This window comes from Rhamphochromis sp. 'chilingali', assembly GCF_963969265.1.
Source record: "Rhamphochromis sp. 'chilingali' genome assembly, chromosome: 10".
NCBI lineage: Eukaryota > Metazoa > Chordata > Actinopteri > Cichliformes > Cichlidae > Rhamphochromis > Rhamphochromis sp. 'chilingali'.
The window spans coordinates 28,327,546-28,352,433 of NC_137937.1; the positions used below are offsets into that span (position 1 = coordinate 28,327,546).

General features: G+C 41.4%; 1 protein-coding gene across 1 annotated transcript; it reads left to right on the forward strand.

Moving 5' to 3' along the window:
* Positions 1-612: 612 nt before the first annotated feature.
* On the forward strand, positions 613-23,344 carry septin5a (septin 5a). The gene is made up of 12 exons (XM_080894528.1): positions 613-750; positions 897-910; positions 16,949-17,039; positions 17,350-17,436; positions 18,693-18,816; positions 18,929-19,063; positions 19,239-19,356; positions 19,478-19,579; positions 21,142-21,238; positions 21,357-21,492; positions 21,587-21,689; positions 21,925-23,344. Exons 1-12 carry the CDS (start codon positions 705-707, stop codon positions 21,985-21,987), a joined length of 1,116 nt encoding a protein of 371 aa, XP_080750654.1. The 5' UTR covers positions 613-704; the 3' UTR covers positions 21,988-23,344.
* The last annotated feature ends 1,544 nt before the right edge of the window (positions 23,345-24,888 follow it).

Here is a 24,888-nt window from a genome sequence, read left to right on the forward strand (position 1 = left end):
GGGACCTTGTTACTGTGGGGCAACCATTTCGCCGTGAGAACAGGCATAGGAAGAAATTTCAAAGAGGTAGTCGTTCCAGACGTTTCTTTGATTATTATTATTTTTTGTTCATTATGAAGTTGCTGGCACAAAGTCCAGCAGCATGAAAAGTAAATCCTATTAAGCTTTGTGAATTTATCAATTTTATTTCTTTCTATAATGATTTTTTTTTTTTTAATGTAAAAGTGTAATCAGCACATACCGCAAAGACGTAACCACAAGGGGAGCAGATAGTTATAAATAGTAAAACCTTAGGTCAGACTGAGGACTTTCAAGTTGAATAAATAAAACGTAAATAAAAGGTACAAAGGTTACAAAAAATATGAATGTTTCATTGAAGACACTAAAAACAAGGCAAACTTTTGTAGGTTCATCAGGTAAATATGTGTTCACGTGTTGGGTCCAGTGATTTCAAGCGTAAGTAAAATAGCTTTAATGCTCAGAGAGAAGTGAGGTTTACTTAATAACGGATGTTACTGAGGATTTGACACTCATAGCATCCTCCTGCTGTTTGGCTGAGTCTGTGAGGAGGAGGAGGAAGGAGTGGTTTTCATGTGTCGTGTCAGCTCGGCCCGCCCTCCTCCTGTCTGTCCGGGGGTTTGGAGGCGAGGGTCCGCTGTCTGTGAGCCGTCGCTTCGGTGAAATTCGGGAGGAGAACGGTGAACATGACGTCCAATATTAGATACAAAAGCCGGATCCCGGTAAAGACAGGTGAGCGTGCTTTCTCGCTTTTATTCGTCGGATTGAGTTTAAATGTGATCAGTGCAGTGATGTCTCCATGTTTCCGTCTCTCTGGGCGTCGCTCTGCATCCCTGCACCTGCAACCCCCTCTCATCCAATCCTATGATGGCTAACAGAGGACAGCACGGAGGTAGGAATCATCATTTATTGTATTCATTTGTGATATTTGTTGCGGTTGAGGATTTTTTACGATGCAATAGCTTTGGCACAGGGAGAGCTCGGCTCCAGCAGCATCACTAGTATTTGCTTCTCAGATCCCATGTTTTCGCTTTTTTTTCTCATGTGCGCGTCAGATTAATAATCGCACGATGCTCTGAGGGTAGCCGTGCCATCACAGGCTGAGCTGATCACCACACTGACAGGCGGAGAGGGGTGGGTAGAGTAATTTTTAGACGCATATGTAGAGCAGGCCAGCGCGACAAGAGGCGAGCAGCCAACGTGATGGTACCCAAAAGGCAGCATCCTTCCTCCTCATCCCCTCCTCCACGACTCTCTGCTGCCTCCACATTTATTCTGGTTTTTCGGTCACTGAATCGGCCGATGGGCTGACCTAATTGTCAGCGTTGCGTCAGCAGGACTCGTGGATACAGTCGCCGCTGCTGACTGCCTTTAGTAAACCTTTACTGACCATTGTTCAGCTAAAAACAGCTTCCACATGAGCCTGCAGGGGAGGCCGGCTCTCTGATGGCCCTCCTCCTCTTCTTCCTCTTTGAAGATAGTGTAAGGTGACAGTACAGGAGTAACTGCGTGGTTACACATGTGTGTGTGAGTAAAGCAGGAACCACATGCAGCAAAAAGACTAATTTATTTCTTATACAAAATTCAAGTATCCCATTGCAAGAAATGAACATTTGTGGAATTTTTTTTTTTATTATTATCATTCGGTCTTTCGGGCATGAGTGTCATAGTTTCATCAGGGGAACTCTTATATGTTTTAATTTGTAACTGGAAAAACGACTTGAAGTATAAAATGATTACAATTTAAACTGTTAGAACGTGTTTCTGTGGGTACAACAGTCAGAGGAAAAAAGATGTCCTTAAAAAATTGTTACCTAAGTCCAGTTATGTCTGTATGTGCGGTCTGTGCTCAGAGCCCCTTAATAGGCTCTTGTTACTGGTTATGTGGCTCCGTCCCTGTTATTGAATTGATTTACTGTAATGAAACGTGTTACTGTTTAGATTTCTAGTCAAAGCTGAAACACCTCACTCAGAACAGCAACTTGAATTAGTAGTTTCAATAAAACCGAGCAATATAACATCATACAGGTGACAGTAAAGCAGATCGGGTTTATCTTATTACTGAGTTCCCCCTGAAACAAATGAAAATTTATGCTCAAGTAAGACTATTAGTTTTATTTTTGTTTTTATGTGTACTTTGACCCGGATTTGGAAGAATCAGTGAGGTCTTATATTTAAGGGTACAGGTATGCACAGCAATAACTCTCAGAGGGTTGTGTTTATCTGTCATCTCTCTGCTTTTGTAGAGCGTTTTGATGCCGTCTCACCGCATTTCAGTGCCAATTCCTGTAACAAATGTAAAATCAGTTTAAGTAACCCATATGTCAAAGACTTCACTCTCTAGATGAGAGCATGAACCTATATTTATTCACATTAAACTACTTTCCAGTGCAATTGGTATGCTTGTGGAGTAATAATTATGATGACTTGTCTGCATGATCACAGCAAATTGGAGAGTATTCAAACAAAACAGAACATGCCATTCTCCCAAGGATGGCAAAAAAATACTTCTTAAAGTATATCTGCATATTCTCTGAAGTATAGAATTTGTGTAAACGTGCTTGTTTACGTTCCACCACCTGAAACCAAAAACAGAGGTGGTTTCTATCTTCATTTTTACCTCTACCCCCTGTATACTCCACCCTCCTCAGTGCTGTAGAAAAATGCTGAACAGGTTGGAGTGGCTTTCTTCCAAAAATTCCCAATTGGATCCAGTCGTTAAATTCATGGTGGTCACATGGTATTGGTACTGCAGATCCAGCACAGACTATGAGGAAAACCTGGATGAGGATGGTTTACGTTACGTGCATAAACAGTAAAAAAAAAAAAAAAAGCCTCTTGATAAAAATATTCATTACTACAGTGTTTTTACACCTTGTGAGTTCTGCTTTTGGCTGTCACTTCACTCTCCACTCCCACACTCTGTGCTGACTTTGACCCTGATGAGAAAAATATCTCCTATTCTGGACCATTTATGCTGCGAAGGAGGAGGAAGAGGAGGGAGAGCTGGAAAGCACAGTAATCCTTCTCAGTATGACTGACTTAATGCTGAGATCATAACTGCAGAAACAGCCGTAACTGACAATCAATCTTAAAATCAATGTTTTTAGAAAACTCCCATCCGACTCTCGTGTTTCTCTTTCCACGTTCCCCTCATTAACGTTACCCTGAACGCTCACTTCCTTGGCTGTGATAGTGTGGAGACAAAAAATCAGTTTTCATGACTGCTCCAATATGAAGGAGTGGACGACGCCATCTGACCTACTCACAATCCTGTGTGGTGATTAGTCTGTGTGCGTGTGTGTGTGTGTGTGTGTGTGTGGGTGGGTGAGTGGGTAGGTGGATGGATATTCACTGAGCATTTTTTCATTAAAGATTAAAAGAAAAAAAAAATCCCAGTTTGACCAGCACTCGGCTGCATGACGTCACCCTGCTGGAGTGACACACAGATGATGTATCACTGATTTGAGCTCAAAAATGTGCTTTTGGATATCTAAAGTGTTTCTACAATAACATCAGCTAGTAAATCGGTCTCACCATGACCCTCACTAGTAGCTGTTCATTGTTCTGTTCATTAGACTGATTTTGATGTTTTGATGATTGCTTGTCCTGTTTTGCTTCTGTTCCTGGAAGTTTGCTGTTAATCAGTGAAGACATGCTGTCATGATGAGCCCCTTAGTAACTGTGGCTCAGGAGCAGCAGGGGAGAATAAGAGGGCGGTACATGCCACTGCTGCTGTATTCTGTATGGTCTGTGATTTGGTGTTGGGTGGTTGCTAGGCAACACGATGATAATGATGATGATCTATCATACATAACGAAAGTTTTGTGGATATAAAATGCATGTTTTTATCGTAAAAGTAGACTAGTTTCATGCTTTTATAACATGTTGTAAGTGCATATATGCTACAAAAAAGTAATTTTAGCCCACTTGTATCTGGTTGCTCAGGGCAGCATGATGAAGTCATGATACCTGACGTAAATAAGAATCTTCAAGGGCCAAAAATGTTCCTGTTTGCCAAGTTTGATTACTCAACTCCTGATTGTGCAGGATGAGTTTGCACACAGAGATTTTGTGTGTTGTAGCCTGTTAAGGGGTAATCTGCTGTGCAGCTGGAATTGCAGCCACTAGAGCACAGATTAGAAAATCAATCAGTCCGTTTGTCGGCTGTTTATCACCAGGAATGTTCAATCAATACATTTTATTTCACTGTAACGGCAGCATCAAGTAGTGCAATAAACATCCATCCATCCTTTCTTTTCCACTTATCCTTGTCAGGTTTGTGGGGGGCTGGAGCCTATCCCTACTGTTTTAGGGCGAGAGGCAGGGTACACCCTGGACAGGCCGCCAGTCTGCCGCAGGGCTAGCACATAGAGACAGACAACCATTTGCATTCACATTTACGCCTATGGGCAATTTAGGGTTACCAATTAACCTATCCTCACTAACTGCATTTCTTTGGAATGTGGGAGGAAGCCGGAGTACCCGGAGAGAACCCACGCGAACATGGGGAGGACATGCAAACTCCACACAGAAAGACTCCAGCCTGACTCAAGACTTTCTTGCTGTGAGGCAACAGTGCCCACCACCATGCTGCCCCTACAATAAAGATATTAACTCGTAAATTTACAGAATTTCCTTAAGCCTTGCTCTACTGCCTTATCTGTTGCCTATATATAGGCGGGCAGGAGATGTGAGCAGTGAACAGATGTTAAGTCAGATGTGTCTGCATGAGTGTCACTTCACTTCAGGTACAATCTCACTTAATTCTCTCACCTGCTCTCTCTGTCTCTAAACATACACCCTCTTGCTGCCACAGATGGGACCCTCGCTGCTCCCACTGAGGACCAGCTGCAGAGCAGGAGCAGGCAGCTCAGAGAGGGGGGTCGACTTAAACGTGGAAATTTAAGCCTCCTGCAGCTCTTCAACAGATAAGAAAAGGAGGGAGCAGCTGATGCATGAAGCCTCGAGCTTCCATTAATCATATGGGCACAACATTTTCCCCTAAAAGAAACCATTTGACATGTAGGGAAACAGTCACTTGGTCAAAGGCTAGTGCAGCGATTCTCAAACTTTTTCTTACACACCAGCTTCAGAGGTAAAAGAAACAAACTTTGTGCCCCAAACTTTCCAGATTTTATCAGTCATTTGTCATAAAAAGGGATCCAGGATGAATTTTAGAAAAGTAGTCATTAAACAGAGCACCAGCCAGCAGGAGATCTGTGCACCACAAGCAGACTTTCAGGTCTTTGGTGGCTGACTGAAAGTCTGAAAGTCGGCTTTTCAGACTTTGGTGATTGATTTTCCGTCAGTTACCAAAGGCCTGAAAATCGAGATCCTGAAAGCAAAACAGAGTTACAAAAACTTTTTTGAAAGCAAATTTGCTGCAAAAAAAAAACCATAGCGGGGCTTCAAAATCCCCAGAGCAGCAGCCAGACCGTTTTAGACGATTTTAATTCAAACAGAGATTTTGCAAACTCCTTGAATATGTTGCATGCTTTAGTTCTTCTGATTTTTGCAAGGATATTTTGGAACTGAAACAGAAACTGAAAGACACTCAGCACTTTATCGTTGAACTCAGCGATGACCAAAAGGCCTTTCATACAGTTAATGTGAACAAAAGCCAGGGTCCTGATAATATTAGTGGCCGCCTAATTAAATGTTGTGCTAAAGAACTCAGACCTATATTTCAGGTTATTTTTAATGAATCGTTGCAAATACAACCTGTGCCCTCTCTTTGAAAAGAAGCTGTCCTGGTTCCTGTCCCGAAATCTAGTCGTCCAAAAGTTCTAAACGACTTCAGACCTTTTGCCCTCATCTCAGTCGTGATGAAAGTCTTTGGAAAAATCCCCAGAAAATGATTATGGAAGAAATTGAACATGGTGGAAAACCTGGTGAACTGGATTTTAGATTTTTTAACTGATAGGTCACAAAGAGTGAGAATAAATGGGGCTCTGTCTGACCCAGTGTGTCTTATAACCCTGATTATTCATACTCTATACAAACATGTGTCTGAGCAGATATGAAAACAGGGCCATCATTAAATACACAGATGACTCTGTTATTGTCAGCTTACTGAAAGAGGGTGAAACTAGCCACGATCCAGTCATTGATGATTGGTTTAGTGGTGTGACGAGTCTTATCTCTTTTATTAAGTCTGTTTTATCTTTTTGTTTAGTGGCACGGTTCAGTCAGACCTCTGTCACAGAGCCTTGTCTGTCAGGTTTAAATAGGTGTGTGTGTGTGTGTGTGTGTGTGTGTGTGTGTGTGTGTGTGTGTGTGTGTGTGTGTGTGTGTGTGTGTGTGTGTGTGTGTGTGTGTGTTTTATGAAGGGATGGCAAGTGCTATCATTTTTCTGCAAAGCAAACTTACCTGCAGGTATAAATAACGTAACCTTGACCTTGACTGAACTTAACTGCCACCGAAACCAACCCAGACCACTAACGCTCACTAAAATATTTCGCATGCCAAGTATAGAAACGATTATACTGGTTTTACTTGTGTTAGGTGCCAAACTTTGTATTGCCTCAGACAAATTACAAACAGCTCAGAAAATAACTGTTCCCAGCTAATAAGTAGTTAAGCGCATAACACAGCTTAAACACGTTATGTAACAGTGCACATGCATCAGTTTAGAGCTGCTGAGGTTAATTTTAGACAGTGCCAATTTAAATGTTTTCTACAGTTTGTCTCATAAGCTAGCTGTAGCTCATGGCCATAGACTGTATATAAAAGATGGCATAAGCAGCAGTTCGCTTGGTGAAAACGCCTTGTTGAGGTCAATACGGAGGAAGTAGTAACTCAAACAACCACTTGCCACCACCAAGGCATACAGAAGAGCATCTCGCAGGCCTGTGATTCATGCAGGCTCACCAAAACTGGACAACAGAAGATTGGGATATTGCCTGTTCTTGATTTTTGCTGTGAATTTCGAATGGTGCGGTCAGAAATTGTCGTTAAAACCAAGTGCACGCTGGTGACCATGTTGTAATGGAGCTGGATATATTGTCTTGGCACACTTTGGGCTCCTAAGTAATAACTGATCATTATTTTTAGATTTATCACCACAGCCTACCTGAGTATTGTTGCTGACCACGTCATCTCCCTTTATGACGACAGTGCGCCCATCTTCTGATGGCTGTTGGCAGCACAAAGCTCAAATAATCTCAAACTGCCTTCTTAAACGTGACAACGATTTCACTGAACTCAAATGACCTCCATGTTAATCAGATCTCAGCCCACTAGAGAACTGAGGTCAGAATATGCAGAGCATCGATGCGCGATGCGATCAAGTCGTCAATGAGCAATGTTTCCAGCTCCTGAGTGAGTGTGTACACCATTATGTTTGATAACTGAGAATAATCTAGATCCTGAAAAACAGATCAGGCAGCCTGGGTGTGTTTCTGCTCCGGAAAGTTATTTTCTCTCTGTAACAGTTATTACCTGCGCTGTTGTTGTTCAGGTGTTTGAGGAGCTTATGCCCTGCAGTGAGTTCTCATGCACATACTTTCATTTTTCTCATGCCGCAAACACGCCTATACTGCCAGTGATCCATTAGCCTGTGTGCATGTGTGTGTGTTTGTGTGTGCAGTCAGTTTTTCTCTCTGATTTTTAGCTACAGCTCAGCCTCAGCTCATTTTTTGGACAGCTCAGTGAGTGCAAGCTGACCCAGATATCTTTGAGTCTTTGAGAGAAATCTTTTAAAGTATTCGGTCAACCTGGTTATGTTTGGGATTAACTTCTTTGGTAATGGGGATCAGGACTTTGGCAGTAAGAATATTTTGTAACCTTTCTTGAAACATCAAAAATATCTTAATTATACTGTCATGAACCACATGGAGTTAATGGAGTTATTCACTAGAGAAAACATTGAAATGATTTAATTCCATTTAAAGCATGAGGTGTTTTTGTGGTGGTGTAATTCCATTTTTTTCTGTACGTGAAAGATAATTTTTTATCTTGGAAAAATTTTAAAAAGGTCACAGCTCATTCATCTTTGTGGTTTTGCATCACATCATGTGATCATGATCATGCTGAGTTTGCTTGAGGATCTTAGTGACTCTTTGTGCTTTTCCAATGTGTCTGAGCACCTTGACACTTCCTCTTCGTGTTCACCTTGAAACTCCACTTTAGTGACATCAGTTAATCAGTTCCCCAAAACGCAGCCTTTTGCAGCCTTTTGCAGCTCCCAGGGCTACAACTACTGATTTGGACTCAGCATTTTGGCCACAACTATGCTAGTTCATTGAAGCCAGGAGTTACCAAATGAAAGAGTGGGACACTCCCATAGCAAGGTGAACCCTTAAGCTAAATAAAAAAACAAACTAATAAAATACTGGAATTTCACTCACCAAAATGAAGCCCTGTCAGTATCCAGATGGATGACATATTAAAAAAAAATTCATCCTCATGGGGTCGTTATGAAGTTTTGGCCTCAACTATATTGAGGCCAAAACTGTCTCTTGCATCAGGCTGTAAACTTTTTTTTAAAGGGTTTACACTTCATTGCTTTTAAAGGTCGTAACTTTGTACACTGCCTGCATCTGACAACAGAGCACATCTGCAGGTAGATGGACCGTACCCAGCTGAACCATAACTTCAGTTTAATGCTGTAAAGTTGGACAGTCTAACACGGGAGTCTTCTGACTAAATTTAGGAGCCAACCTCAAGTGGCCACTGGAGGAACTGCAACTTTTAACAGTTTGACATTGACATTGCTGCCCCGGAAGTTGGATCCCACCTGTAACCTATAATTGGATATATTGTAATGCAGTCAGTCAGTTAATACGTAAAACAAGTAAATCAGCATTTTCTTCTCATCGTTAATAAAAGCAACACAATCTGATTCTTCTCACCCTTCTCAGCACACTTAGTCCCTAGGTGGTTCCACATAGCTTAAATGGGACAGTGTAATTTTTACCAGCTTTTCTCAAACATGTGGATGAGGTCTGTCGATGACTCTTTACAAAGAAATGAAATCCTGTAAGTGTATATTAGGATCAGTGCAACATGTTTGGCTAATTGGTGTGTTTTTAACGTCTGTATACATCTATGGTACAAAAAAAACATTTTCTTTGTTGGTTTGAGTTTTCATGGGATCTGTTGACAAAAAGAAAATTATAGAAGCATCAGAAGTTACTTAATTATAATGCACAGTTTCCAACATTCCTCAGCATGATTACTTACCAAATATGGTTATAGCCAAGTATCATTTGTCTTTGAATGAGCTGATGCTAAAACTAAAACTGGGCAACCACGGCCAAATGTCCTTGAAACATTTTTATCACTGCCTGAGCATTTACATGCTGTCAGATTAGCATGCTAAATAGCCGGGGGCATGCTGGCCTTTGCATCTCCACGGAGACAAAACAAAGGAGGGAGGGGGGTCCATCTTCATGTTGTTTTTTTGCACCCCTCTTCCTTTGTCTCACCCGCCCTCACCCCTCCTACTCCTCATCTTCCTCTTTGCCTCACTTTACTGGGCTACCATCCGGTCGGCAGGCAGTGCGCTAGAGGAAGCGTTCAGTGTTAATGGCTTGACAGTGTCAGCGGGATGGCTGGGAGCTGGAGAAGAGTGAACAGTAAAGGTCACAACTCTTCACAGCTCCATCGCAGGCCGTCTGGCTGCTTTAAGCTGGAAGCACATGAATTAAAGCCGGGTTGTTACCACTACACAAGATCATGGCATGCTGTCAGATTCTTGAGCAAAAAGGGTGGAAAATAATTGGATACACGCTCTCTCTTTCTCTAATAACTTAGGAAATCTGTTATATATTTTTACAATAATTTATGGTCAGTGCTTTGGTCCTTCCACCTTCAGTCTCCACTGAAAAGCATAAAGATTTTTGCTTTGGTTCACTTATCAGTGCATTTATAGATTAATTGGTCATAGGTGTGAATTCAAGTGTGAATAGTTACTTATCTCTCTGTGTGTGTTAGTCTTGTGAGAGGCTGGTGATCTGGCCAAGGTGTACCCCGCCTCCTGCCCCATGGTAGCTTGGATACGTCAGTGCAGAAGTGCTTCTAACCTGTAGTTTAGTTAATGGCCACCAGAGGGTGATTTGCAAAAAGACTTCTGGTGCTGTAGAAGTTTATGGGAAAATAGCTTTCAATGCTTTTCCTCTGTGACCTCAGTAAACAGTTTCCTTATGAGTTTATGGACTCAGTCGCTTCTTTCAGGTCAAAGTAAATAAAAGTTCTTATTTTGCAAAAAGGGTGCATTTCCAGGCATGCCAGTGGGTTTGTGTGTCGATCTTTTATACTCTCTGCTAAAGCCCTCTATAAACATTCTCTGTTTAAAAGTTTAGAATAACTTCTTGGTCTGAAAAGTGACATCTGTCCAGAAGAGGCTTAAATCTTTCATTTCTTCTGATAACCAACAGGGTGGCTTTTTGTTTCAAAAGAAGTCTATTGTACAGAAGTCAGTGAGGAAACCAACCACTGCACCTCATGATCTGACCTCAGCAAATATTTTCCCAAGGATTTTATAGTTTCAAAACCTATTAAACATAATAAACCTTCTAAAGCTCTGTTTTTATAACTGGTTTTTGACCGCTGCATATCTGTTACTTCAAGGTATAAATAACGGTCCTACAGTATGTTCTGTACTACAGCCTTCATTTGCACACATATGCTGGATAATCATGATGTTGTAAAAAAACAAGCAGCTTGAACGTTGATGGTAGAAATCTCTGTTTCTGCAGTCTGAAAAAGTTTTCATGATGAATTTAGATTTTTAAAGTTTTCATCAGCAAAACTGTGTCTCATCAACTGTTGTTCCTCCTTCAGCCACATCCAGAGTGATGACATGCGATTTCATGTGTTTGTGTGACAGAGGAGATAACTGCTGTGAGCCTTTGAGAGTCACTTCCTTTAAAGACAACTTTGTATGACTGAGAGGAGGAAGTTGAGCGCTGCCTGATGAGCAAGTGGCTGATTTCTGGATCTCTGCCTAACAGGATCGTCCCACATATTGGCAAAGATACTGTTAGGCAGAGATCCAGAAATAATATTCTGACAGCCAAAAAGTTTCTTCTTCTTGTTAGTTAAAAAAAATAAACATAAACAGCAAAAATGCCAAATATTCTCAGGTTTGTGTTTTTAAACTGAAGATTCAAAAGATATTTCCCAGTTTTACCACTAAAACTGAAAAATTAGCAGAACATTCAATTTACAGACATCATCACTGCTTTTGGATTATCAAGGGTAAAATATTCATATATAATCATATTCATCAGCGCTTCCATAGGGACGATACACAGATGTCGATTTAACACTCTGAGGTCTAAGTCATCTTAGGCAATAACTCTATTTCGATCCAAAACAGTCTTTTTTTAATGATGTTAATGCTTTTTTAATTTTTTTCTTTATTACCTGGTTGTCAAGACTTGTTAGTGAGAATATCTGAGCATGCCGTCTCAAAATAAACGCTGGTATCTTTGACTCCAGTCATATTTTCAATACAAGTTCTGGGTTTTTTTTGCCTTTTAGATAAAGCCAATTCTGTGGTTTCAGAATGACTCTGTTTAATTTGTGAATCTGTTGTGTAATATTCAGTTAAAGTGTTTATTAGGCGTTACCCATGAAGTTCAAGTGGCAGCAAGGCATAAGATGAGCACATGAGAGAAAAGATTATACAAGACCTTTGACTTTACTCAGCAATCAATAAAGCAAGAAGTTTAAATGAATACTTTGTGAAGTGACATCAGCAGAGTCTGCATGTGTGTGTGTGTGTGTGTGTGTGTGTGTGTGTGTGTGTGTGTGTGTGTGTGTGTGTGTGTGTGTGTGAGAGAGACAGAGAGAGACAGAGAGAGACAGAGAGACAGAAAGGGACAGCTGGCCATTGAGAAAGACTGGGGGGCTGGGGCTGGCTATTGTAAGAGCATTTCAAGACATCTGTTCCTTTCTTTTATTCTGATTGGGCCTCCCTCTGCCCTACACACACACACACGCACACACACACACACGCACACGCATTCTCTGTCTACAATGACCGTAAACTTTTCATCTGCCATTTGTGACGTTTCAATTTGCTTCCTCTCAGCTGAGAAAACTTACCAAGAAGCTGAAACCACTAACTTTTTGTCCCAGTTCAGTCCTCTGTCTCCCTCCTGTGGCGTGGAGCGAGGTGCTCACACGCCATACGTGGCGTCACTGCGAGACATTCCTTTTCAGGGGAAAAAAAACAGTATTCTTCTTTAAAAACCCAGCTTCTGTTATTTCAAAGAGCATTTTAGCTCTGCTGCCCATGTCATGCACAAGTCGAACACACCCATCCCATCGTACGCTGACATACACACACCACAGTCACATCTGGAATCAATCGAGTCCAGCCTCTGCCATTAAATGTACCTCGTTTATCTCCACACACACAGAAATGCATACACACTTCTACAGTGCCCAGTGATTTCTTTACATCCTTCTTATTTCAGTCCAGACTGGCAGTTTGTAGCAGCAGCACATAAGTATGTGCATGTTCCCACTGAAAATCACACCGTGGGTATACAGCATAACAAAATTTATTCACTGACCTAAAAAATACACCTGAATTATTTAAAGTACGCAGCATGTGACAGTTTGGGGGGTTTGGGGGCCTTTCTTGATAAGAGATCAAAACTCTGATATCACTCGTGTGTGTGTGTGTGTGTGTGTGTGTGTGTGTGTGTGTGTGCGCGCGCGCGCGTGTACAGTAAATGTGAAGCCACTGCGAGAAGCTGGCTTGCTCACCTTAGCATAGAGGCAGATGATGAATCTGGTTATGTCTGCATTATATGTTTATGTGCTTTTACACGATGCACATGAACTTCAAACTACACCAACCTTCAGAGTTACCAGGGAATCTGCACTGATTGATTATAAAATGTGATTTTTGTAGAACGCAGCAGTTAAAAAGTGATTTAATTACAATGCTGCTGTTTGTTCTTCAGTCTGGAATAAAACCTTTAAATTCCTCTTTACAGAAGAAGACCTGCTCCTTATTGCACTGCCCTTTTGGTTATATCAGCATTTCAGCAGGTTTAAGGTCAGGAGTTGGACTTTCCCAAACATTAATTTCCTCTGATGTGCGGCAGTGTTTCCAGTGTTTTTGAATCTCTAATGCTTCTTTTAAGGTGCTTGAAAACACACACATAACCACTGCTAACTGCATTTAACCTTTTTGTTAATTTAAAGTCTTGTAGTTAAGTTACTGCTGTGCTACTTGCAAAATACAATTAAAAATATAAAAATACGCAAGATTCTTATCAAATTTCATTTCTTGTATTTGTTTTTTTCTGATAGAGCTGCTTCACTGTACTCTTTACTCAGCTGGCTCAGAGTAGCTGGAAGAAACGTGTAAAGACAGCCAAGGAAAAACACGCATGAAGGGTCTGGCAGGCCAGGCATCAAAATCACAGTGACTCCCTCATGGCAACATTGAATACTGGGTTTCCCCTCATTCATTTTTGGGTTGTGAATCCTTATAAGAATTTATGTTTAGCCTAACTTAACAAGTTTTTTTTTTTTGAAAGGTAGACTGCACATTTATGTGGTAAAACTTCCTCCTCATGACTCATCAGACCAGCAAGATATTCAAATAGAATAGAATAGAATAGAATTCAAATACTGAGTGAATGATAGAAATATCAGTCACAAGTGTATTTTTTGGAGTGCTTTTATTTATTTTATTTATCTATCTAATTTTGCTGTAATCCCTGCACTTACATAAGAGTTTAAATGAAGAATATTTACTCGTTGTATTGGTCCTCTTCCGTCACCGTCTGTCACTGCAAACCTGCAGTAAAACACAGATGCCTCGGCTAATAGCAAAGGCAGCAGATACAGAGCTTTCACTTGACTGACAGGTGACTCGATCATCTGATTGTGTTACTCTGCAGGCCTGAACTCGCAGTTATCATTTGTTTGCACTGCAACTTTTGTCACTGCCATGCTCAAACACGTTCTTTTATTTTTCTTTATCTTACGATATAGTACACTTTCTCTCCCCTCTGTCTCTCTCTCTGCGAGCTGGTAGTCATTTCTCTCAGTGTAAGGATTTATTTTTGTACTGTTGGAGCTGGGGGAGGGAATACAGACCGAATGAATGAGTTTCTTTTAGACCTTCGTTCCTTCCATCCCTCCCTTGTTTCCTCCCTCAAATTGCCACTTCTCTCTTGCTCCCTCTCTCTCTCTTTCTCAGCGAGAATTCCTCCATACCTGTCTGAGCAGGGAGCGTAAGACCGCTGTAGGGCAGAAGAGAAAAAGAAATAAAGAAACAAAGGAGAAAAGAGAAGAAAGGGAGTCAAGAGGAGAGCAGGAGGAACACATTTAAAACTCATAAACAGGAGGGAAGTGTGTTAGAGACAGAGCTATCAAGGTCTAGAGCATTCAAATTTGCCTTTCCGCCTCCCTGCTGGGCTGTTTTTTAACTTTCTGAAACCAGCGGCTATTTTGGTCCGTCAGTGTCGGAGCGGTTTAGGATGGATGCCATCATGCTGCAAGAAAAACTGGTGGAACGGCTGCTGTGCCCACGAGTGAGAACTGCCAGACAGAAGGTAAAGAGTTGGATTTATGGTAAGAAATGTGTGAAGAAAAGCCAAAGACTGGGAAAAGAAATCAGACAGTTACGCGGATATTAAGAGAAAAAATAGCAGCAGATAGCTCGGGATGAGTTTAGAAATACCCCCACACCTGTAGACCCTGTTTCAGCATCTGTTTGCTGTTTTTGCTGCTTTCTGTGGATTTGTTTGAGTTCAGTTTCCATTTGCAATTTTTCTACATAGCGTCAGGTTTGCAGCTGAGATTACCCAATGATTTATGTGCAGCTTTCTCAGCAGTTCTCTCGGTCTTACACCTCTGGCTCTTTGGCAAGTGTCTTGTCTTATTGCGCAGCTTGTGGGTTTTCTTTTATGTGTGTGTGTGTGTGTGTGTGTGTGTGTGTGTGTGTGTGTGTGTGTGTGTGTGTGTGTGTGTGTGTGTGTGTGTGTGTGTGTGTGTGTGTGTGTGTGTTTTTATAAATGAGATCCTCACCCGAGGGGGGGGTTCGGAAATGCCTATGACAAGTTATGACAGCGTATGAGTACACTGACTGTGTGCTTGGCTCGTGTGTTTGCAGAGTAAAAAAGAGCTTTTCAGGTCCTTTGAATGCAGCTTCTGTCCGTGCGTGAATGCTCTCCGCGGGCCTCGAGTGTGTATTTATGTCCACACATGTCAGTGTGTCGTACTGTGGTGTAAAGATGACGTTCAGATGCAGCGGGATACTGGAGTTACTGCTGTGCGTTACAGCGAGAGCCTGGTAGCCCGTGGCTCTCTTTGTGTTTAGTGGAAACTCTGAGATGCTGGTTATTCTCAGCTGCACGTGTTTTTTCCGTGCAGTTGTAGATTTTCTGTATTACAGACCTCGTCCGTCTGTTGTGGTGATTTTATTGCCTCTGCCAGATCCATTTGGTCTTCACATTACACTCCCTCAGCGCTCTCTTACAGTTGTTTGGTTTCTGCCTCTGTTTTTGACCTTTTGCTTTTCGCTGTTTTATTGTAGGCCTGAAGCTCAACTTAACTTGTGAATTATTCGGTTAGTCAAATAATAGAAAGTCAGTTGGTGATTTTTTGGATTAGTTCAATTATTTAAACTGTTTTTCAAATAAAATATTTCTTGTAAAACTCTGGGCAGCCTACATATTGCAGCTGCAGGAGCAGCTTGGCCATGAAGCTCCTGGTACACAGTTTCTGTGCTGATGTTAATGCCAGAGGAGGCCGAGTTGCTGTGGCTCCTAAACAATTTTACTTTGCAATAAAATTCCACAATCAGCTGTAAGTCTATGAGGGAAGAAGTGTCACAAACTGACCTCCTGTTATAGCGCCATGCTGGAATTCAGTTTGGTCTTTAGAGCGACCCATTCTTTCACATACATGTTTGTCAAGGCAATCCATGTGGCTAAGGTCCTTGATTTTATACACCTGTGAAAAGGGATTAAAAACACTTGAATTCAAAGGTTTTCACGGCTGTTTCTAACAATACTTTTGGCTCCTTCCTTATTACCAAAGGAATCGCCACACATAATGAATCCCCATATTTGATTTGGCACAGATTTTTCACCAGATCCTCTTCCTGACACAACCCCCACATTTATCTCGGCTTGGGTTCGGCACCAGCTCGTGACCCCTGCACCTGGGTTTGTGTCTTCCGCCTGGTCTCGAACCAGGATCTTTCACATGTAAGGCGAATGTGTTAATCACTACACATCATGCACATCGCTTTACTGGAGCTAATTTTAAATGTTGTATTTACTGCTGGGTAACTGATGAAGCCCCTTAAGCCATATTGGCTTACACATGACAGTGTGTTATAAAAAGACACAGAATAACCCAAGCAGCAACTTCACTGATAAAATAACTCATATATTACTGTTTATAAGTCCATGGCTGAGAGGAACCCAACATATAAGATGCACGCAAAGCTGCACCAGCTTTCAGGAATTACTCAAACTTGAAATAATTGCTTACAAATCTGAACACAAATATGGGATCCTGAGAAAAAGCAAACCAAACAGGGAGAAAGAGCAGCCATACACTGGGTAAACTAACGGTACTAAACTAAAAAAATAATACCAAAATTAAGACGAAGAAGAATTAAGCTTAGTGGATTTAGATTATCCTGATTGCGACACAAAATGGGAATTTTGGGAAATTAAACAAGCATTTGTTTTTTATACTTTTACATGACCAAGCAGATAAATAATTTATCAAGACAATAATTATTTTCACGACCGATGAATCTGCCAAGAATTTTTCCTACATTGCAGAAACACATCTGTGTTTCATCTCTGGGCTGATGATGAGACTTACAGCTCAGATACCGGCAGATGTCACAACACACCTGACAGCTGCCGTATGATGAGATAAAGTGCAACATAAACACACTGAACACCTCTGTCTCCTTTTCTTTGTGTTCCAGGAGAAACAGTATGTGGGCTTTGCAACTCTGCCTAACCAGGTCCACAGGAAGTCTGTGAAGAAAGGCTTCGACTTCACGCTGATGGTGGCAGGTGCGTTTCAAGCTGAATCTTGCCTATTTACACTCAGATGCCTATTTAATAGGCACACTAAACTAAAACCAATTTAGGCATATAATAAATTCCCATGGACCAGTTTTTGTTTGAGTTGTTTTTAGAGCCATTTAGCTGTTTCTAATATTTTGCCTATCCTCATTGATAAAGTCATCATGGCAGATGGATTTATTGCAGCACTACATTAGTAAATTGGCAGCTGAGTTTATTTTATTAATATCTCATAATTAAATATACACACAGGATAACTATCTGTGTGTCTGTGCGTGTGTTTGTGTTTGACCTGCAGGAGAGTCCGGTATGGGAAAATCCACTCTTGTTAACAGCCTGTTCCTCACAGACCTCTACAAAGACAGGAAGCTACTGAACGCTGAGGGTGAGTCCTTGGTCTCTTTATTATCTCTGCGCAGCAGTCATAATGAATCCACTGCTTGCTGAATACTTAATGCAACTTCACAAAGCCCTACCTTTAATTCCCCATGTGTGTTAATTTTTTTTAATTAATCTTAGTTTTTTTTATTGGGTGCAACAACAACATATGAATGTGACAGACTTAACTTTTGGTGACATCTGTCACAAAATATAGAGACCACGTTTCCCAGTCAAATGTTCAATTCAATTCAATTCAATTCAATTTTCTTTATATAGCGCCAAATCACAACAAAAGTCACCTCAAGGCGCTTTTGTTGTGATTGATATGTGTGGATAGATAAAAAAAAAAATAATCAAAAGCTAAAGAACAACAAGTTCAAACAAATCCAAACGACCTGAACGAGAGAGAATGATTGCTAAGGTCGTTTCCCTGATCCAAGAAGCCACCAAAACCTGGACGTAGCTATAGAGGCTGAGGGACCATAACACAACCCCAGCAGACGGTGGAAAGTGAGGTAGCATTAACCAACCAGATGGAGTAGTTTAGAAATAAATAAAACACAAAGCGATCTCTAGATGAAGCCTACAAGCTGTTCTACTTAACAGCGGCCAAAGAAATAAAGTCCTAAGCTTGCTGGCCTGCCTCTTCAACATAAAACTATAGTAGTAAGTAGCACCCCTAAACGTAGTGTGTCTAACAAAGTGTTTAAATGTGTCAACAATTACTTCCTCTCCCTGTCTCAGATGGACTCACACAGGTCAGTTACATTACTCACGCTTAGCAGCCATCAGTCAGCAGACCACAAACTCTGGGTACTCTAAGTTATATACAAGCGTCCCAGTGATGAGTAACCTCTCCCTAATCTAATGCCAGCAGGACAAACTTCACACAAGGGAACACAGCTGAATGAGTGCCAGCTGTTTTAATAGCACCCCAATTATAAGGGTACTCGTGCTCATGCCCATCGTTCCATTTTTGGCTGATTCAGTCTGCTTCGAAAGTGTCCGTGGGCAAAATACTGAACCACCAGTTGCTCTGGATGTGTTCATTGGAGTGTGAATGTTAGTAAGAAAGCATTTACACATAGAAAAATGTGCTTGTGTGAATTTGTGTGTGTGAATGAGACATGTTGTGTAAAGTACTTTAAGTGCTAAAGTATAGTATTTATAGTATTTAATGAGTTGTTGATCGGCTCTCGTACACTTTCACTGACCTCCCACTTCACTTGTCTTCTCCTCCTCATTGCTGTCACGTTGCAGAACGCATTAATCAAACTGTGGAGATCATCAAACACACCGTGGACATCGAGGAAAAAGGAGTGAAGCTTAAGCTGACAATTGTGGACACACCAGGGTTTGGAGATGCTGTGAACAACAATGAATGGTAAACATAAGACTCTCGCTGATCTGCTTGTGTCTGATTCAGACTGCTCGACTGAATTCCCGGGACCTCGCAAGAGCAGCTAATGTGGTCTGTGGTGTCTTTTTTGTCCCAGCTGGAAGCCAATCACAGACTACATAGATCAGCAGTTCGAGCAATATTTCAGGGATGAGAGCGGGTTGAACAGAAAGAACATCCAGGATAACAGAGTCCACTGCTGCCTCTACTTCATCCCTCCATTTGGGCATGGGTAATAACACACACACACACACACACACACACACACACACACACACACACACACACACACACACACACACACACACACACACACACACACACACACACACACACACGTGTACACAAAGAAGTCATGATTAAAGCCACAATTTTGAGTCTCCTGCTCTTTCGTTATCCTTGCTCAGGCTTCGTCCGGTGGACGTTGAGTTTATGAAGGCTCTACATGAAAAAGTGAACATTATTCCACTCATCGCAAAAGCCGACTGCCTCACGCCCAACGAGATAAAAAAGCTTAAAGACAGAGTGAGTCAAGGAGCTCTGCAGCAAAATCAAGATGTTTGCTTTGCAGGCTGGTGAATGAAATATGATCTCTCTCTCTCTCGTGTGTGTGTGTGTGTGTGTGTGTGTGTGTGTGCGTGCGTAGATAAGAGAGGAAATAGACAAGTTTGGGATCAAAGTGTACCAGTTCCCTGAATGCGACTCTGACGAGGATGAGGAGTTTAAACAGCTGGACAAAGAGCTGAAGGTGAGTCTGGGGACTCACATACCTGTGAGCTACTGATTTGCTGTACCTGTGGCTACAGATTCAGATCATCGTACTTCTTATTTAAAAAATGCAAACCATATGGCTATCATCCATGCAGAGTGGAGCAGACCACCAGGCTCATACACCAGCAGTGGTTTCGGTGAATAGTGTAGAAAGTTAACCTTTTATTGAATTATTACCTCTATTTGAACTTTATAGTATAAAACAAACATGAGGTCTTTCCAGATCTGTCAACACACTGTCACAGTCTTCCTTAATACATGGATTATGCTCAGTTAGCATTTGGTATGTCACTTTCTCAGGTCAGGTGTGGAAAACTAAACAAACTTCTTGTTCTCTGGAAGATTATTTAATCCAGTTAAAAACTCTGGAAAATAACTCGAAGGTATTTGCCTCTAAATCTTGGACCTCCATTGCATTCAGTGGAAGTGAATGGAGTTTTGTTTTTCCTCCTTAAAGCAGCTAAAAGGCTAAGCTGCATCAGAATGTATATCTCAGCTCCTCTGGATAATCTGCACTTGTTAAGCTGGCAGGTTGGAAGTGCTTGTGAAAGCTGCTCACAGCAATGTTTTGTGCCTTTGTTTTTAATGAACTGTAACCATTAAAAGAGGTCGTATTAAATGATTCAAACAAGGACACAGGAGCACATTTCAGCATGATGGAAAGTGATAAAAGCTTTTTTGTGAAGAAAATGGAGATGGATCTAGAGATGCTGCCAGACGTTGAAGTGGGTGTGATAGTTGGATGGCGTTTTGGAAAGCTGAGCAAAACCTGTGATACAGAGAAGCCTTCAGCTGGCAGAAAGTATCTGAACTAAATGATATATATGGTGTATGGATAAAGTTCAAAGACAAATTTATTAAAAGGACCTTTCTTCTCCTTTCTTCCACCATGTTGTAATATGGTTCAAAGTTCAGTCTTAAACAACCCATTTTAGCTCCCTTACCTTTAAGACCATCCTCCCGTTAAGCCAGCTTATCTCTGATTGGCTGCCCCTCACAAGCACATGTTTAATACACACGTTTACAGCTTGAAATATCCTCTATTACTGACATAATACACAGCCAAGAGTAGAAAAAACATCTGAAACAGGGTGTTTTAAGGAGTCTGAAGCTTGGATTACTTGCACATATACTAAATGAAAATAAGGAAAAACACACCTAATCTCCTTTAAAATGTGAGTTCATTAACCTAAATGTACCTGCATGGCTTAATGGCATGAGGCCCAAGTGTGTTTCTGTGGAATTTTGGGCTCCTAACCATTTACTGTCCTTTTAAATGAAAGTACAGCAGCGGCTCAGGGGAGATAGATGCGGGCTTGGAGCATGAACGCACCGATCAGCTGAGAAAGTCAGTGGAGAGAAAATAAACAGCTAACAGTCTTTTACCTGTCTCAACAAATAAAGTCACAGTTGTCTTGAGCAGCTCAGGGGTCTTTTGTGAGCGTGTATAACTGCCAGTGTGTACCAGCATGCTCAGACAGCTTTCTCGGAGCAGAGAGGGGTTGAAATAACAACCTTTCCTCGCGTCTCCTTCTGCAGGAGTGCACCCCGTTCGCTGTGATTGGCAGTAACACAGTGGTGGAAGCTCGTGGACAAAGAGTGAGGGGAAGGCTGTACCCCTGGGGGATCGTCGAAGGTATGCACACTCGAATATTCCACGTCTGTTCAGCTTTATTCAGCCTGAATGTAAATTGAAATAGTTTGCATGTCTTGACTGGATTAATAAAGTTAATGATGCGTATTTCTTTGCGCAGTGGAAAACCAATCGCACTGTGACTTTGTGAAACTGAGGAACATGCTGATTCGTTCCCACATGCACGACCTCAAAGACGTAACCTGCGACGTCCACTATGAAAACTACAGAGCGCAGTGCATACAGGAGATGACCAGGTACGTGAGGAATGAAAGCGTGAGCACGTGCAAACGTGTAGCAAACAACTTCAATAGATGCTGATGTTTTCTCTCCATTTTCTTCATCTCTCAGTAAACTGGCTCAGGACAACCGTATGGAGAGCCCGATCCCCATCCTACCGCTGTCCACTCCAGATGTGGACACTGAGAAACTGATCAAAATGAAAGATGAGGAGGTACCAAGCAACTTTTGTTGTTGTTTTTAAAAAATATATATATGATTAAACACAAACTGTTATGACTTGTAATTGAATATATGTGCGCCATAATAAGATTTAACATGTTACAATTTTGTTGTATTCTGTTGAGGATGTGAAAATGTCTGCTGCGTAAAACGACACACAAAGAACCAAAGTGCCAGCAAAATATTTAAAATGACAGTTTTTAATCTGCTCTCCTCTCTGTCTCCAGCTGAAGAGGATGCAGGAGATGCTGAACAAGATGCAGCAGCAGATGCACGACAAAGAGCAGTGATGTGCCGCAGCGCCACCTGCTGCTTATCTCCCTAACGACAGTGAGACCTCCAGACTTTGAACATGGTTATCAAGCGTTAGTGGCAACTCTGGCTGTACATTAATCTTCAGTTTGGTGCTTTTGTATAGTTTGTTTGCCTGGAGGGTGTTTTTTTTTCCTCTGAAACTATCCAATCTCCCACTTTGAGCCCCTCGCTGTGGTCCTAACATATAAGATATAAACACATAATTTAATAATCAGTGTATCTAATTTATAAATGCAGTGCTAAACTTTTTGGATTTAATGTCAGGGTGTTTGCTGCGACATATTTTGTAATGAAACGTAGGTTCTTGGTGATGTTTAGATTTTTGAACATGGATATTGTTTTTTATTATGCGATGGTGTGTTTCGGTGTGTGAATGATCATTACATTTTCTTTAATATTACCTTTAATATTACCAGGTATCCATCCATAAAACTCCTTTAAAAGGTACCACAGTGAATTTACGTCTACTAAAATCTGATTTTAGCTCTTCTTCATTTACTCAAAAATACATTTGTTTGGCATTTATTTGCCGGTGAAAATCTTCTGCTCCTCTTCCAGCATTTTGTTAATGTGCCGAATGAGCTGAAAATGCTCTTCTTGCCGGTGGCTACAATGAATGGCGAGCCTCTGAGATAACGAGAGTCTGTGCAGTGCAGGGTGCATGTGCAAGCATGTTGTCATTACTCATATCCGCTAAATGCTGCTGTGGGCCTATTTTTACCGCTTTTTAGCCGATGCCCTGTTGTTGAATTTGATGGATCGTGGCCTACAGGATGCTTTGTTACCACTACAGGATCAGTAACGAGGAGCCACTACTTTGTGTTTCTGTTTAAATATCTCTTCTTGGAAGTGAATTATGCCACCAAAGTTGTGTGTCCACAGTATGACAGAGCGTGTGTGTAGGTGTGTGTGTGTGTGTAGTCTCTGATACTGATGAGCTGTACATATTTTTGCCTGAAGGCTGTGAGCTCAGTCTGTGTCCCATTTACAAAGGTGTGACAAATAAACCCCAGTTTGTCGTCAGTCTGGCCTCGCCGCTTCAGTGTTGTTTTTTAGGAGACTCGCACGATATCCTCATTCACGCCCTCACGTCAGAGTCCGAGCAGCAGTACTCAGAACTGAAGCTGCTGCAAGGACTTGATCTGCTGATTCATATTTATCTCCTGCAGCCATTCTTCCTCTGCACTGCGCACGGCATCTTCTTCCTGCTGGGCAGCCCAGAAATACACAAGCAGATATGGGAGGAGAGAAATATCTCAGAAGAGCTCAGTTATTATATTATTATTTTATTATTAAGTGTCACAGTGGAAAATAAGGGTGTTTTAATAAAGGTAAAAGCACTCGTTATTGTGATAATGTTGAATGCTTGTGGTGACAGAGTGAATTTTAGCTGCTTTAGTCAGCTCAGTAGCATGAAATGTCTTTTCTTAACCTAAAATAATTCAAAAGAATTCACAATCTAATCATTTGTTTGTTAATTGTTTTTTGTCGTACTGATTCGTATCTGCAAACTAATTGGAGTAAAATTGTAATTTGCTTCTCCGAAGGGCTGTATGAACATAAAACAGAAATATCCAAGATCACTACAACTTCCTCAGATTTGTTTTTAAGCATATAAACACCCCAAAGTCAAACTGGGGTTTCACTGCTCAGAGAGACTACAACAAGCGCGAGACTTACATCTCAGAATCTACACGCCTCAGTTAGCATGTCAATGTTGAAGTTCATGACAGTACAATTAGAAAAAGACTGAACGAGCATGGTCTTGGTTGGAAAGGCTGCCAGGAGAAAGCCTCTTCTCTCAGGAAAGAACGTGGCACAGCTCAGATGTGCAAAGCTGCATCCGAACAAATGACAAGTTCTCGGTGATGGAGGTGTGATGATTTAGGCTTGGTTTGCAGCCACGGGACCTGGGCACTTTGCACTCATTGAGTCAGTCATGAACTCCCCTAATATCAAAAGTACTCTAGAGTTGAACTGAAGCTTGGCTGAAAATGGGTCATACGACAGAAGAATAAAGGTGTTGTAAAGGTGCAGTGAAAGTCCAGAAATGCTGTGGGAGCTAAGAAAGCTGTGCATAAACGAACGCTCTATGAACTGAAACTGTGTTGTAAAGAAGAGTGGGCCAAAATTCCTCAACAACACTGAGTCCTACGAATATCTTTATTTGCACATGACTGTACGTAACCGCTGTCAGACAGTTTAAAACAGAAGAAAAAAAATATGTTTTTGATTTTTCAGCATTTATGTGCTCCTTATTGGCTCCTTATGGAATATTTAATATTAGACTTAATACATGCCATGTCTGGCGTGCATTAAGACACATAAACTATAAAATTATAAAAGTAGATTATAAAGAATTGTACACTTCAAATTATTACACATATTTAATACATGTTTGTAGTTTGCTATACAGAACTAGGAAGAGTCTAGAGGGTCGTGGGGTGGAGTGAAAATAAGTCATTAAAAACTTTATTGTCCTCACATTAAATTCTCCATTTATGTCATGATGGGAAAAAAATTGTCACGGTCTGGGTGTGTGGCTGTAAAATTCCGCTGAAGGTCTGGACCTCCCTGGTATCCACCCATGGGCAGGGCCTACAGCCTCCCTCACCTGAAGCTGATTGAAGCAATTAGGTTGGAGATTTAAGCTGCTTGCTGACACTGCTTCCTCGCCATTTCATCAACTAGCCTATTTACTCCTGGGAATTCCATCACACTGAACAACTCATCTTGGAAATCTGGTTAACCCGCCTGCTTTCAGAATCATCTCCTTGCCTCACCTGCCTGCCCTTACACCACCACGGGACCTTCACCGCTCAGGACAGCTGACACACACCACCAAACCCACCCGGGCTGCACCACCTCTCCTTCAA